Raw genomic sequence first — 15,565 nt, forward strand, 5'->3', positions numbered from 1 at the left:
CTGACAACCTACTGGTTAGCACGAATTTTCAAGACTAAGACTGGCCAAATCGGTTTAGCCGTTTACGAGTTTTAGCGGATCATTTGATCGAGAGCTCTATTTTTATATATAAGATTCAAGCCAAATGGTACTTACACTTTTTTTTTTCAGTAACAGTGATGATGAATCTCAGCAATCCCGCTCGCAGAACACGGAGCAGGAATCAGTAGGCACACCACGCAGCGGGTGGCGGTGGTTACAGTACCAAAAAACGCAGAAAGAAAGAAGAAGGTCGTCAAATTTGCAAACATACTCTGCTGCAAAGAATGCTGGCTACTGCTGTGCTTCCTCGCCCTTGAAAAACGATTTCTTTGGAGCAGATGAAACAGGCCGCTTTGGGCAGTCTCGCAAAGACTTGCTTCAGAATTGGCAACTCGGGGAGAGAATATTCCACCTGACTTGACTGTTCTCAATCTGGTACTGGATCGATGAGTACGAATCAACGATCACCATTTACAGGTCAGTCATAGTAATATAAAATTGTTTAATTGAAAATGCGGACTATCTAAATATTAATATTGAGAGTTAAAACTTTTAGAGATTTTTTTTTTAATAATTTGGAAACATTTGAGCCCTTGGGAGCAATGAAATTCGAAAATGTCCATATTAAGGACCACCATAATATAAGTATATTTAAATATATATTTACTTGACATATTAAATTTGTGTAAATAATTCACTTAATCCATGATAGATAAATTAATTTATGAGTAGTTAAAAGTATTCAAAGTGGATTTATTACACATTATTGAAAATCGAACATGTCAACCCGGTCGGAATATTCTTTAAAAGCAAATTTTCAAAAATCAATAATTTTTATAATTGAGCCAGTTTTTTATAGGACTTTAATTATTTATTATGTTCATTAAGACCAAGTACTCTATTGTAATCCAAGTAAATCGTCTAATTTTAATTTTAACAAACGTCAAAAGAGCTACTCATTTTCTCAAACTTTGATGAATTTTTAAAATTAAACTACTCGTCGCAAGGCCGTAATATTTCGGACAGTTCTATAAGACCATGATATATATGGCGAAAAAAAATTCCATATAAACCTTTTAATTAATTTTAATTAAATTAGGCTTAATTTTTTTTTTCAACAGTTAATTACAAAAAACGGCTCGGTAGATTTCGCCTAAAATTAATCAGTATCATTTCCAACTAATATCTTCCGAACAATTTTTGATGTTTTACACTCGCTTTGGTAGTATAAGCTTAAATATGGACGAAAAGTTTAACACTTTTGTCAAAATTTCAAAGAAACGGTTCGGCCAATCAATCGGTGCACAAAACTGAGGAAAGATAATCCACATGAAAATACATCGATTGGCTTTTAAATATTTAAAATCGGTTCAGGCGTTTTTGAGCAAACATCGATAAAAGTTCTAATTTTGATAAACGCCAAAAAAAAACGATACTAATTTTTGCAAACTTTGGCAAATTTTTAAAACTAAACGAATTGTCGTAGGACCGCAATATTTTAGTATGATCTATATCTATAAGACTATGGTATCTACCGTCAAAAAAAAAATCATAAAAATCGTCGAAAAATTTTTTTTCAACACTTCATTACAAGAAAACGGCCCGGCCGATCTTTACCAAAAACTAATCAGCATGATTCCCAACTAAAATCTTTCGAACGGTTTTTGAATTTTCAAAATCGATTCAGAATTGCAGGCTAAAGCGTGGACAAAAATTTTCACTTTTGTGCGATTTACGATAAAACGGTTCGGCCGATTGTCGCACAAAACTGAAAAACGCTAGTCCTCATCGAAATACATCGAATGGCTTTTAAATTTCTGAAATCGGTGCAGACGTTTTTGAGAAAACGTCGATTTACGGCAAAAAATCTGTTCACACACACACATAATTTTTTCAAATTTGGTCTCATTCGATTCAGAACGGCTTGAAACGTCGAGAAAACATAAAATTAGCTAATCGGATTTTTTGATGAAAACAAGCTTCTCCTTCGGGAAGTTTTATTAAATACTTTATATAGATTAAAAATAGTTATTTAGGAAAACAAACACATTTTTCGGTAAATGTTTACATTCACTAGTAAATGTACACATTTTCCTGTAAAATGTACACATTTTCTGGTAGATATACACATTTTATTGTGAATCTATATATTTTCAAGTAAAATGTCTACATTTGCTTATAAAATGTACAATTTTTTTGGTAAATGTGCACATTTTCCTATAAAATGTATGAATTTTCTGGTCAATGTCCGCATTTTCCGGTAGATGTGCACATTTTCTGGTAAATATGCACACTTTTCTATAAAATGTACACATTTTCCTGTAAAATTTGATCATTTTCGTATATTATGTACACATTTTTTGGTAAATATGCACACTTTTCTATAAAACGTACACATTTTCCTGTAAAATGTGATCATTTTCGTATATTATGTACACATTTTTTGGTATATGTACACATTTTCTGTAAAATGTACACATTTTTTGGTAAATGTTTACATTCTCGGTAAAATGTACAGGTAGATCTATATATTTTTATGTAAAATGTCTACATTTGTCTGTAAAACGTAAATTTTTTTCAGTAAATATACACATTTTTCGGTAAATGTATACATTTTTCGGTAAATGTACACATTCTATGGTAAATCTATACATTTTCATGTAAAATATCTACATTTGTCAAATAATTTCCTTATCACATTATGTTTCAAAGTCTAAATAAACAATATCAATATATATATATATATATATATATATATATATATATATATATATATATATCCAGTTATACCAATCATTATCCTTTACCCAGCTAAGAGGAATCAGCAGGCAGTAAGCGCCGCCTCCGTCGCAGCAGCGTCGCTCAATGGTCGGCGCAGAAATTCTCAACAGCAACAACGTAGAAGCAGCAGGGGCAGCAGAACGTCGCAGCAGCACCAGGAACCAGCTGCAGCAGCAGCAGCAGCCAGCAAAGAGGAAAAAGATAGGGATGGCACTGAGAGGGAGAGAAACTTTGAATTGGTGCAGAGGCTGATTGAGATGGGATTCGAGAGGGAAAGGATCGATATTGCTATGAGTGCTTTGGGTAAATCATAATAGAAATAGTAAATGAAACATAATATTGTATCTCAACTTTAAAATATGGGCCGGCAGTGGCGATATCAGTAAGAGCGCGGGCTAGCATCAATTAGTTCCGGGTTCGATGGTTCGATTCCCGCTACCGCCGTAGCCCGACATCAGGCAACTTTGATGTCAAATTACCACTTGGGGTTCTAGATCATAATATAACTACAAGTGGAAATCGTCCTTCGTGAACATAGTTGCATCACTCAATCATATGTAAACTATTAGATGTAAGAGCTAATATATAATAAATCCATACATAGGAGAATGGTGAACCGATGGGTTGCCTCTCATAATAATACCTTAGATCATAAGCGTTGAACCAAACAGCTTATAGAACATATAAATAGTAAGAGTTCTGATTGCTGATGTGATAATAATAAAAAAAAGCTTTAAAACATCTTCTTTCAGAGAAAGAATCCAAATTAACAATTGATGACGTGCTGCAGTACATTTTGGATAAAATTCCAGCCAATGATGATAGGGTTGTAGCTATTGAGGATCGAGGTCTTGCAATTGAAAATAGAGGTCCAGCCGGCCAAGATAACTTCTTTCAGTTCCTCGATAGATTTACATCTAATGATAGTCATCAAGGTGCAGGAAAGCCAGCTGAAGACAATGATCATGACGACGGCCATGATGATAGCGATCAGGAAGACACCAGTGTCAGTTCTGTGCAGGTGAATAGATCAAAGACAGATATAATTCGGTATGCTGTTTATTAATATTGCTTTCTTGACTTTGTGTGAACCGTTATACTGTGCCATATTAATTTCATGGTTGACAATAATCTTATATATAAAAATGTTGCTCTCCATCTAATGATTCGGTAAAACTCGAAAATGGCTAAACCAATTTGGCCAGTCTTAGTCTTGAAAAATTCGTGCTAATCTGTAGGTTGTCGGTAAGGTGAAATATTATTTCAAAATCGCGTAGAAACTTTACATTTTTAATTTGAACATTTTTGTAGAAGCGTAATTTGTATAAAACAATAAACGTTGGCTAATACGTCAAATGTCAAACGTTTTTGACAGATGATGTATTATTGATGTTTCATTTTTTATAAATATTTAAAATTCGGCCATTTTTAGAACATGAAAATTCATTTGATCTTTGATTAACAAATAAAATACCTGCTAAAATGATTTTTTTCTGTATAACATTTTATTAAATATCGTCTAGTATTTATTTTAGAAATTTTGTTTTCTTTATGGCAATGTTTTAAAATTTTGACGATGATTTTAAATTATCATCATCATATGAAACCAAATTCAAAATCTGAGAATGATAAGAATATTTTATGTAAATTTTCATAATTTTATGAAACATTTTTATAGTTCAATGATTGCTACTAAATAATAATCAAATTTTCTATGAAATTCTGTTTGAAAATTTGCAAAATGACAATTTATTTTTCTGAACGAATAAGTTACTAAAATAATTTAATTTGTATTTGCAATTTAAATAATTCTTAAACATTTCTTTACAAGTATATAGTTTAAAATGAAGTTCTATGTTTTGCTTTTCTGTATTAAAAAATTGAATCCTGGTCAGATATAATTTATTATATAACTATATAGAAAATAATTATGCAAAATGTTTATTCTACATTTTTATTGAACTCAATGACTTTTAGACTGTTCAATTACGTTTAATAGGATGTTTTACGTGAATATTATTTAATTATGATTAAATTGTAGTAAGTAGTTTTGTTTGTAGTTTAATTTATATACAAGTGTTACTAGAGACTCAAAATATCAACTTTTTTGGAATGTTAATATGAAAATGAATTTTTTTGGCGTTGTAGCACTCTTTTTTTGCAAATCATATTTTTCTCGAACTCGGTGCTTTGAAAGATTTTATTTGTATAATTACATACTCATTGGTATTTATAAAACATTTTCTAGGGTATATTATTTTTTATTTATGTTATTTAAATTCAGAACCTAAATTTGATATCGATCAAAGGAACATTTTGTCGAATAACATTTTTTCAGTTATAATTTCCCAGAATTTATTGAAAAATAGCTAGTCATATATGAAGGTCCGGGGTTTAAAAAAATCGACTAGAATGTGTCAAAAACCAGTAAAGTTAAGCATTGTTTAACAACCATATTTGAAAGTAGAGGGAAAAAGATGTATAACCAGCTATAACCTTGATTCATATGACTTTGCTATCGGGGGATAAACGATAGTCTTTGAAAATCCATAATAAAAGTATTTTCTTCCGTTGGTAGTTTTTTAGCATTAGTTAAAAGTGTAATTATTTTGTAAAATACCTTTAAAATTAAAATAAGACATTAAACCTGTTTGCCACCTGGCCGTTCCATGTTACCCGTCTATAGGCTAAAAAGGTCTAGATAACAAATTTTTGAAAGGCATAAAAAAGCACATTACTACAATGACAAAGTAGCTGACAGTTTTACTGAACGTAGTCAGATAATTGTTCGTTTGAAATGTGTTATTTGTTGTGATATAATTGGTTTGACTTTTAGAATATAATTAATGTTTGCTCAAAGTCAAATTGGACCTTTGTGCCTCGCCCTGCTCTACATATATACTTTTCATTAAATTTACTTTAATTCATCGAATGTTACTTGAAACTTTTCAAAAAGCAGGTCAAAGAAGAAATACTTAATTCGTTTTCAATCTCTCCTCGCAGAAATTTGAAATTTTTGTATAAGCTCAGTAATATTATTTACAATTATACACGAAATCTAGAATCCAAAATGAATCTGAAAAACTTGAAACGTAATCAATAAGTCGAAAGGCCAAAAAAAAACTTGGATTGGATTATACCATGTTTTCTATAGAAAGTGTATAAAAATTCCAGTTTGATTGTATTGACAAAATATAGACAAACTAATGTAAACCTCATTGTATATAGCGTTCAAACAACACATCCTTATACACTTAAAGTATTAATATTTTTGATTCTCTAGAAATTGTTTAGAATATACCTTACTTAGCAAAACAACATTTGCAGGGTCAGCTAGTATATATATATATATATATATATATATATATATATTTCTCTTATCATAGGCATCTACTTCAATGAATTTGTCCAACGTCCAGCCGTCAACCTCAGGTTGCAGTCTGATTCCTGATGGTTTTTCGGAAGCCTCATCAAGTGTAATGGGAACCAATAGGTACTTACAAACAAAACCTTAAATTCAAATCGATCTTAAGTACTAAGTACATAATGTTTTTTATTAGAAAATATAGTAAGCGTTCTCATTTCCTCTCTGCCGATGAATATGCACTGTATGTACAAGAGTTGATTCATCGAGGAATGCTGGTCAGGAGTTGTCAAGCGTATGACGAAGTCAAACCAGGAGATTTGGGCCTGGTCTCTAAAGTGAGCGTGGAAGGCCTTCATGATCTGAGTGTTGAGGTAAATAGTTGAAAATTCAGTAAATTGGTAGAAGAATAAAAGTATAGCTCTCTATCTTTCAAATTTGTGGTACCTAACGTTAAGTTACGTTACAATAGAACTTTGGAAAAACCTACAGTTAAAGCCAAATTTGTGTCGCGCGCACTAGGATTTATACAAAAACCGACATTTCAGAAAACCGGTCTTCGAATTTTAATTTTACTAAAAAACCGGTTTTAACCGGTTTTCGAATTTTATATAGAAAATACATTTTTGCTCGAACATTCTGTAATTTATCCGCAAATTCAGTGTAATTTAGAGCAGTATTTGACTCAATTTATTTATTGTTCAATTTTATAAATAGTAAATAAAATTATTTTAATTTTAATTAGTAGAACCAAAAAATAATAATAGTTTATCTTGGTTAAATAACTTTGAAAATAATTATTCGTTATTCATGCATCATTTTCACATATAAGAATGAAAATATTTTTATGATAGTGAAAGGAAAGTTTTTGAATAAATAAAAATAATACATTTTTAAATAAAAAAATCATTAAATTAAAAAAAAATTAAAAAATATTAGATACATGTCAATAAATACTTGTTAATATCAATTTCAGTTTTAAAAACAATTAAGCTAAACTCGGGCATTGTCTGTTCCGAGCAATTTTAATTAATTAATTTAGTCATTCTAATTGTCTTTTTGTTTAATAAAATATGATTTAAAAAAACTGAGAACGTCTATCGAATTGCTACTTAGACGTGTCCTTTGTTTACGCACAAAATTTCTTGAAATAGAAAAGACTCTCATACTTGCGACCAAATTATACTTAATTGTTTTTAAAGCCTGATATAATGATTCCAAGTTTTTTGTTCTTTAATTTGTGGTTTCTAGGGTTTAAAACTCTCCCTTTTAAGTTTTAGTAGAGGAAGTTACTTCTTCAAGAAGTCACACTGATTTAAATTAATATATACACTGGTATAAAAATCTAAATTTATATACAAAACCTTGCTGGGAACCATTGCAGACTGATAAGATATCAAATGCTATTCAACCGATATGATTTCAAGAATCAAAACGATTTCATCTATCAGCATTTCCATTTGTACAGTGAAAACCGACTTTTTTCACTAAAAAACCGGTTTTTAAAAACCGACAAACTCTAACGCGCACCCGTGTTCAGAATATCAAAAATAATAAATGAATTTGCCTCTGAGATTGATATCTTTGGTCTGTCGGTGACAAATATAAAATATCAAGCCAGAAAAATTATACTTAAATGACTGTCTTGAATAGTTATTTATAGTTTATTAAATGTTTAATTTTATTAGTTTTTATTTAATGTTATATATTTGTGGTTTATATATATATATATATATATATATATATATATATATATATATATTAAGTGTTATGTATATATACAAAGCTATCTATGAACTCTTAATACTCTAATTTTTAACTTCCCGAAGGAGAAGTTTATGTTTTCATAAAAAAATCCGATTCGCTAATTTTATGTTTTCTCGACGTTTCAAGCCATTCTGAATCGAATGAGACCAAATTTGGAAAAAGTGTGTGTGTGCGTGTGTGTGAACAGATTTTTTGCCGTAAATCAACGTTTTCTCAAAAACGGCTGAACCGATTTTAAAAATTTAAATGCCATTCGATGTATCTCGATGACGACTAGGGTTTTTGAGTTTTGTGCGGCGATCGCAGAAAAGTGAAAAATTTTTCGTCCACGTTTTAGCCCGCAATTCTGGATCGATTTTGAAAATTCAAAAACCCTTCGATAGATATTGGTTGGAAATCGTGCTGATTAGTTTTTGTTAAAGATTGGCCGGGCCGTTTTTTTTTTAAATATCCTTTCTGGCTCATTCTACGATAAAAGTATAAATGTACGAATTAAACTAGATAAAATTTCCTACAATTCCTTAAGAAACCGTTTTTTGTAAAATTGATAGTTCGTGAGTACGGCCGCCTCAAAGTCTTTGCTGCTCTCGCCGTAGTATCAAATCTCTCCATATATGACAGCACTTTGAACTTGACCACATTCCTTCTAATAAATAAATATTTTCAATGTTAAAGTAAGCGAATAAGATCTAGAAAAAAAATAATTCAAATATTTTTCGTTCTAGAAAAAAACGGTTTTCTAAAGAATTGTAGGAAATTTTATCTAGTTTAATTCATACATAGATACTTTTATCGTAGAATCAGCCAGAAAGGAGATATTTTAAAAAAGCTGTTTTTTGCCGCCATTTTTCCAATATGGCGGCAACTTGCCGTTCAAATTTGAGGTGGAAAACTTGATTTTCGTAAAGAGCACTTCGAAATCTATAAGATTACCAATTTTTAGAATTCCCGGAGTACTGTACCGGCAACAGCCTTTTTTGCCCCAAATGACTGGATTATTGCTTATGAATGAATAAATGAATTAAATTAATAAATTATATTGTATTATTGCCTTGGGCGTTAAATAAATAAATAAATAAATAAATATCTTCTTCCCCAGGTTAAATGGTACAACCAGGGCTTCAGCAACTGGGTCCCTTTCATCTTCCTGGAGCTGGTGGCTGATGCGAAGTCGTCGGCTGCCAAAGCGGCGGCGGCCGAGTTCATCGATCGGTACGGCGTTCGCAGTGGCGGCGGTGCTCTGGGGCGCGAATTGAAGGTCGGAGACAGGGTGAGGGTCAGGATGAGTGTCGTCACGCCGAGATACAAGTGGGGATGCGTTGACCATTCCAGTGTCGGAGTCATCACACGTAAGGAGAATAATATATCTTCTATATATATAAAAATAAGTCGGGTTTTCCTTCCTGACGAGATAACTCTAGAACGCACAAACCGATTTCGACAATTTTGCATTCGTTGGAAAGGTCTCGAATAAGAAAATTAGTGGTGCATGGCATCGTGCCTTAATGCAAATTGCTGGAACTTCACGCACCGTAATTAAAAATTCGAGTAATCACATTAGTGAGAATTATCAGAATTATGCTTGGTTAAGTCAACGAGCAATTCTTGCCGCAAAGAATAATGATGCACACGCACTGAATTTTACCATTCAATCAAAAATTGCTGGCGATTTGGTGACATACCAATGATTCCGACTGGTCTTCCGTTTGACTTCAAACGATTGCAATTTCCAGTTCGCCTTGCCTTCGCAATGACAACTAACAAGTCGCAAGGCCAATCGCTTAACGTTTGCGGAATAAATTTCAAATAGATTATTCAGAAAATTGTTTTTCACATGGGCAGTTATACGTTGCCTGTTCACGAGTTGGAAAACCATCCGCTTTGTTTGTGTTAACGTCAGACCAAAAAACAAAAAATGTGGTTTACCAAAGAGCACTTCAATGAAACGGATAATTTGCGAATTCACTTTCATTTACTTAGAGAAGTTCAATTAAAAAACACTTCATTTTTGTAATCGAAATAAATTCATTACTGTTGTGTAATAAAATCAAATTTTTCCTTTTTAAATAAAAAACAAACAAAAAATTTCTTCATCTTTCTCACGAAACTATCTGGAGGCGAAACGGAGTTTGTCGGGTTTGCTAGTATATATATATATATATATATATATATATATATATATATATATAATATAGACAAAATCAAAAAAATGTCCCGAATTTTCTATATTTATTGCTTAAGAATGAAATATTGAATTCAAAGTTGTTTTTAACATTTATATCGGAGTGTATAAAAGACAGTTGTAAATTTTATCTAGTTTCACCCTATCCAACTGAAAAGGGGTGGTTCCATATGAAATTTTTGAGTTATTTGACAAAAACCAAATAAATGTCCCGTAAATCCGCAAAATATTGCTACAGAATGAAATATCGAATTCAAAGTCGTTTTATTCAAAACTTTTATATCGGGGTGTATAAAAGTGTTCCCTAGGAAATGTTGTCAATTTTATCTAGTTTTACCCTATCCAACTGAAAAGGGGTGGTTTCATATGAAATTTTTGAGTTATTTGACAAAAACCAAAAAAATGTCCCGAATTTTCTATATTTATTGCTTAAGAATGAATATGAAATATATATATATATATATATATATATATATATATATATATATATATATATATATATATATATATGCTAGCTGACCCGGCAAACGTTGTTTTGTCATAAAAATAATTCAAGTATAAAATGTTCAGTACGAAAATAACTATAACTGTTTTCAAATGTGGTGCATAAATGAAAGGAGCTGCTAACAAAAAAACATATGAATAGTTTACCCACTGCAAAGCACGCCACATATAAATGTTCCTTAATAGTCTTTGCAAGTGCAAACTCAATCTAAAACCTGATTATATTTAAATTCATGACTTGGCATTTTTGCCATTTACTTAAAGAAGTTCAACTAAAAGAAACTTCATTTTTGTAATCGAAATAAATTCATTACTGTTGTGCAATAAAATCAAATTTTTCCTTTTCAAATATAAAACAAACAAAAAATTTCTTCATCTTTCTCACGAAACCATCTGGTGGCGAAACGGAGTTCGTCGGGTTTGCTAGTATATATACATATTATATATATATATATATATATATATATATATATGTATATATATATATATATATACCCACAAACATTATTACGAGACCAAGGTGGGGCGGTGAAATCTAGCTTTGGTATCCTTTTATTTGACAATGTCATTTATAAGTAAGCGTGTGAATTAACAACCAAGTAAAATTTGTTCTCTTTTTTCAGAAATTACTCGAGAAACTGGTGATGTAACTGTGAATTTCCGGGAGCAATCAAACTGGGCTGGACAGCTTAGCGAAATGGAGCTGGTGCCGCCTTCTTCGGATACTAAAAGTCGACGTAGAACAATAGATCTACTTGCAGAAAGCGAGAGCAATACTGGAACAGCTGTAGCAGGTAGTGGATTTAAATCTTATAATTTAAAAATTCTTTTCAGAGACATATTTTTTTTAATGTTATTTTGTTTTTCCTTAGGTCAAATCTTGGAAGAATGGTCAGAATGTGTACGATCTCTGGCTGTATCATCTGGTGAGAGTTTGAAGAATAAATTGCTGGACGATACCACCGCCTACTGGCAAAGTAATTCTTCAACGTCTGGAAATGTAAGTTATTTTATAGCCACGATTCTAATATTATCTTTTTTTTTAATTATTTATTTTCATTTTTGTTTATCAGCATTTCATCCGTTTGGAAATTGTGGAGTACGTCGTAGTTCACAAATTATTCATGACTGTGAATCCACAAGATTTGAACTACATGCCCTACACAATAGTCGTTCGTGGAGGCGACAATTTTGTATCGATGGCTAAATTGAATTATTTAACAACCAGATCCAACGATTCCAGGGTAAGTGATTCATGTGATATATTTAATCTATAATATAAAAATGAATCGCAAAATGTGTTGGTAATCGCATAACTCAACAACGCCTGGACCAATTTGTTCAATTCTTTTTTAAAATGTTCGTTGAAATTCAAGGATGGTTCTTACGGCGAGAAAATATCGAATAATTGCCGGAAAACCCTAAAAATAGCCCTTTTCTTTTTCTCATACAAACGTTTTCTAACTAAAACGTAGAATTTGAGCGTTAAAATTCTTCTGTAAAGGTGTATGAAAGAATAATCCTCCTAAACGATTATTCGAATTTTGATAAATCTTTCTGAAGTTTGTTATGGGATTTTTTTATGATTTTTTGAATTATAGAAATATAGTTAGATTGTAGAAACAAATAGAAAAAATTATAAAAAAACGCTTATCATTCATTGACATTGAAAATATTTGAGGCATTGTTTGGCATTGAAAAGACTGTCATTTGCCATTACCTTTAAAATAGTATAATTCAGTTCCGATAAAGTCAGAATTAAAAGAGTTGTAATCCAATTAATGCGGTGGGTGGTGAAGGAGTGCAAATTGTTTTCACTTCTGAACTTGAGATTAAGATTAGCCTATTTCCAAAATATTAAGCCAATTGGAGCACAGTAAAACAATTCACAGGGCACACGCTTTTTCCTCTCCATTTACTGCAATGATTTTGTTGATCGTAGGTTGAATAGAGCACATGTGAACAGAATTTGTCAAATTAATTCAATTCAAATATAAACTTAATTAATGATGTATATTGAATTATTAGTGAGAAAAATGTAATTTAGATATTAAAATTACTAAAAGCCATTTAAAATATGGTACGAAATTATAAAAATTATAGGCAATATTATTAAAGCAAATATTTTGGGTACTGTATAAAAAAACGCTTATCATTCATTGACATTGAAAATATTTGAGGCATTGTTTGGCATTGAAAAGACTGTCATTTGCCATTACCTTTAAAATAGTATAATTCAGTTCCGATAAAGTCAGAATTAAAAGAGTTGTAATCCAATTAATGCGGGGGGTGGTGACGGAGTGCATATTGTTTTTACTCCTGAACTTGAGATCAAGATTAACCTATTTCCAAAATATCATGCACATTGGAGCACAGTAAAAAATTTACAGGGCACACGCTTTTTCCTCTCCATTTACTGCAATAATTTTGTTGATCGTAGGTTGAATAGAGCACATGAGAACAGGATTTGACAAATTAATTCACTTCAAATTTGAACTTAAGTAATAATGTATATTGAATTATTGGTGAGAAAAATGTAAATTAGATATTAAAATTACTAAAAGCCATTTAAAATATGGTACGAAATTATAAAAATTATAGGTAATATTATTAAAGCAAATATTTGGGGTAGATAATTCCCAGGTGATATTGTACCTTTACCGCGAATGCTATATATAAATTCTTTCTGAATTTGTTATACCTTCTAAAAGGCTTCAATTTTCAACACGTATGACCATAAATCACAAAGGCAGACGATGATTTTTTATGTGAAAAATTTGGAAAATCAATGTTTTAGTCGTGAATAAACAAAAAATCATTCATTTATACATCCACATCTACAGGTATGACTAAAAATATTGAATAACCCTTGGCATTAAAATAAATTGAGCTATTGGAAATAAATTTGTTCTTTAAATTGCAGTGTATAATTTTTAATATGCAATTTTATTGAACATATTTTAATATTTGTTAAAGGAATAATTAAAGTGTTGACTGTGGGAATTGAGAATCATCATTTTATTTGAAGCAGTTCTACATTTAACATCACTCATATATTGGTGTAAATAGTAATTTGAAAAACAATAATTATTATTTTTAACTGAACGGTAAATATAGTATAGGATATTATAAAAAGTTAGATGTGGATACAGGACAACGTCTGTCGGGTCATCTATTACTTTAATAATTGGAAGTATTTTTCCCAGAAATTTGTAGACTGTATATCTTGCAGAACTTGTTTAATAAATTAAACACTGTTTTAATTCAATTCAATTTATTTTCCGAATAATTGTAGCGGAGTACGGAAATCACAAAGATATCGATTTACTGATAAAAGGTACTATCGACCTGAACAGTTAGAATCCGAAAATCTATATATTGAATGCTAGTTACTGCTGCTACTGAAAATAATACTGCAGCAGCAGTGTTGACTAGTGTGAACAAAAATAATAGTGTTACCATATACAATTCTTTCCAAATAATAATATAATATTTATCCTTTTCCCAGATTGTTCTTCTATCGGACGTCCAGGCCTACTATCGCTGCATCGAGATCTACATCAAGCAGGTCAGGGGCGGAGGAATCGACTGTAGGGTTCAAAATATTAAATTCCTGGGAAAAAGATTAAAAAAGATTGCAGGATCCTTCCACGTCGGCCTCGGCTGCTGCTCTTGCTGGCATCGAAAATGGTGATCAGATGGACGCAGTGCCCATGAAACAACGAATTTCAATTTATGGCAACCGATTACAATGATAGTTTTTGTGAGGATTTGAATTTTGTGGCTGGAAGTAATGGTGCTGGAGGCATGAACGGGGATGGTGTCGATTATGGGAGCGATGGGAATCAGGTAAGACATTAATTTTTTTGACTTTCCGTAAGGTAGTTATAGTAATGGGCCGAAAATCGAAAATGAATATTTTTGCATTTCTCGACGCTTTGAAGGTTTCTGAATTTACTGGCATACCTCAGAAACTAAATGGATGTGTGTGCGTGGGTTTTGTATGTCCGCATTTTTTCGTCCACGTTTTTGGGCGCACGAATAAACCGATTTGAATGGTTTAAAAAACATTCGATCCCTATTGATAGGGAGATGTGCTGATTAGTTTTTGGCAAAGGCAGGTCCAGCCGTTTCGGAGATACGGAGCAAAGAGTGCAAAAAATACAAATCGAGTTTTTGAGAGAACGGAGTATCGGATTTGAGTGATCGAAAACATTCAATTTGTAATGATTGGGAGAAGAGGTGATTAGTTTTTGGCAAAGACAGGTCCCGCCATTTCGAAGATACAGAGCTAAATGTACAAAAAATGGCAGTTTTTGAGTGAACGAAGCGTTCGATTTGAATGATCTAAAAAACTTTCTGCTTGTATTGACAAAACAATTGCTTTCGAGGATAAAAAATTATAACATCTTTTTTTATTTTCCATGAAATATTTTTGTAATTTTGGATTAAAAATTCAAAAAATTACCCAGGCTAAGCACAGCCTAAGCGCCACCCTGGTACAAATGTTTACCCAAGTGTGTTTAGAGTGTTAATGCACTGGAGCACTAGAGCAAAAATGTGAAAATGCCGCCAAGCTAAGCGCAGTATAAGTGAAAATATCGCACAGAATTATTTGCAAATGCGTTTAGACTGTGACTATACGGGAGCATTTTTTCAATTTTGTGTAAATTAGACAACTATTTTTTTTTTGTAAATTGAATTCGAAATGAAATGACGATTGTTAATGTTCTGGAGATAAATTGATTTATTTATGATTTACATTTGATTTGCTCAGATATAACAAGATAGTAAAAATAATGAAAGTTACAGTATTTGTAATAATATATTTGAAAACGTTTAAAATTTCTCGAATATTTCATTAAGGTACGGGAAGTTCCAGCAATTTTCCTTAAGGCACGATGCCATACACCACTAGTTTTTATTATGTCTGTTGTAACTTTTAA

General features: G+C 31.5%; 2 protein-coding genes across 2 annotated transcripts in view; one reads left to right on the forward strand and one right to left on the reverse strand.

Annotated features, from left to right (window-relative positions):
* The first annotated feature begins 417 nt into the window (after positions 1 to 417).
* LOC113388486 (E3 ubiquitin-protein ligase HERC2-like) lies at positions 418 to 14,374 on the forward strand. The gene is made up of 11 exons (XM_026625861.1): positions 418 to 498; positions 2,833 to 3,105; positions 3,555 to 3,823; positions 6,189 to 6,295; positions 6,363 to 6,540; positions 9,033 to 9,282; positions 11,243 to 11,413; positions 11,492 to 11,619; positions 11,693 to 11,863; positions 14,128 to 14,187; positions 14,261 to 14,374. The coding sequence occupies exons 1-11, from the start codon at positions 468 to 470 to the stop codon at positions 14,372 to 14,374; spliced, it is 1,752 nt and encodes a 583-aa protein (XP_026481646.1). The 5' UTR covers positions 418 to 467.
* A 1,169-nt stretch (positions 14,375 to 15,543) lies between these two features.
* Positions 15,544 to 15,565, reverse strand: part of LOC113388487 (E3 ubiquitin-protein ligase HERC2-like) — a 25,923-nt gene continuing 25,901 nt past the window's right edge. Inside the window, exon 15 of the mRNA XM_026625862.1 lies at positions 15,544 to 15,558. Coding sequence (XP_026481647.1) covers positions 15,544 to 15,558 — 15 coding nt within the window. The remainder of the gene's footprint in view (positions 15,559 to 15,565) is intronic.

The sequence above is a fragment of the Ctenocephalides felis genome, unplaced genomic scaffold, assembly GCF_003426905.1.
Source record: "Ctenocephalides felis isolate EL2017-DRISC unplaced genomic scaffold, ASM342690v1 CF-g0.4_SCAFFOLD_03572, whole genome shotgun sequence".
Taxonomy (NCBI): Eukaryota; Metazoa; Arthropoda; class Insecta; order Siphonaptera; family Pulicidae; genus Ctenocephalides; species Ctenocephalides felis.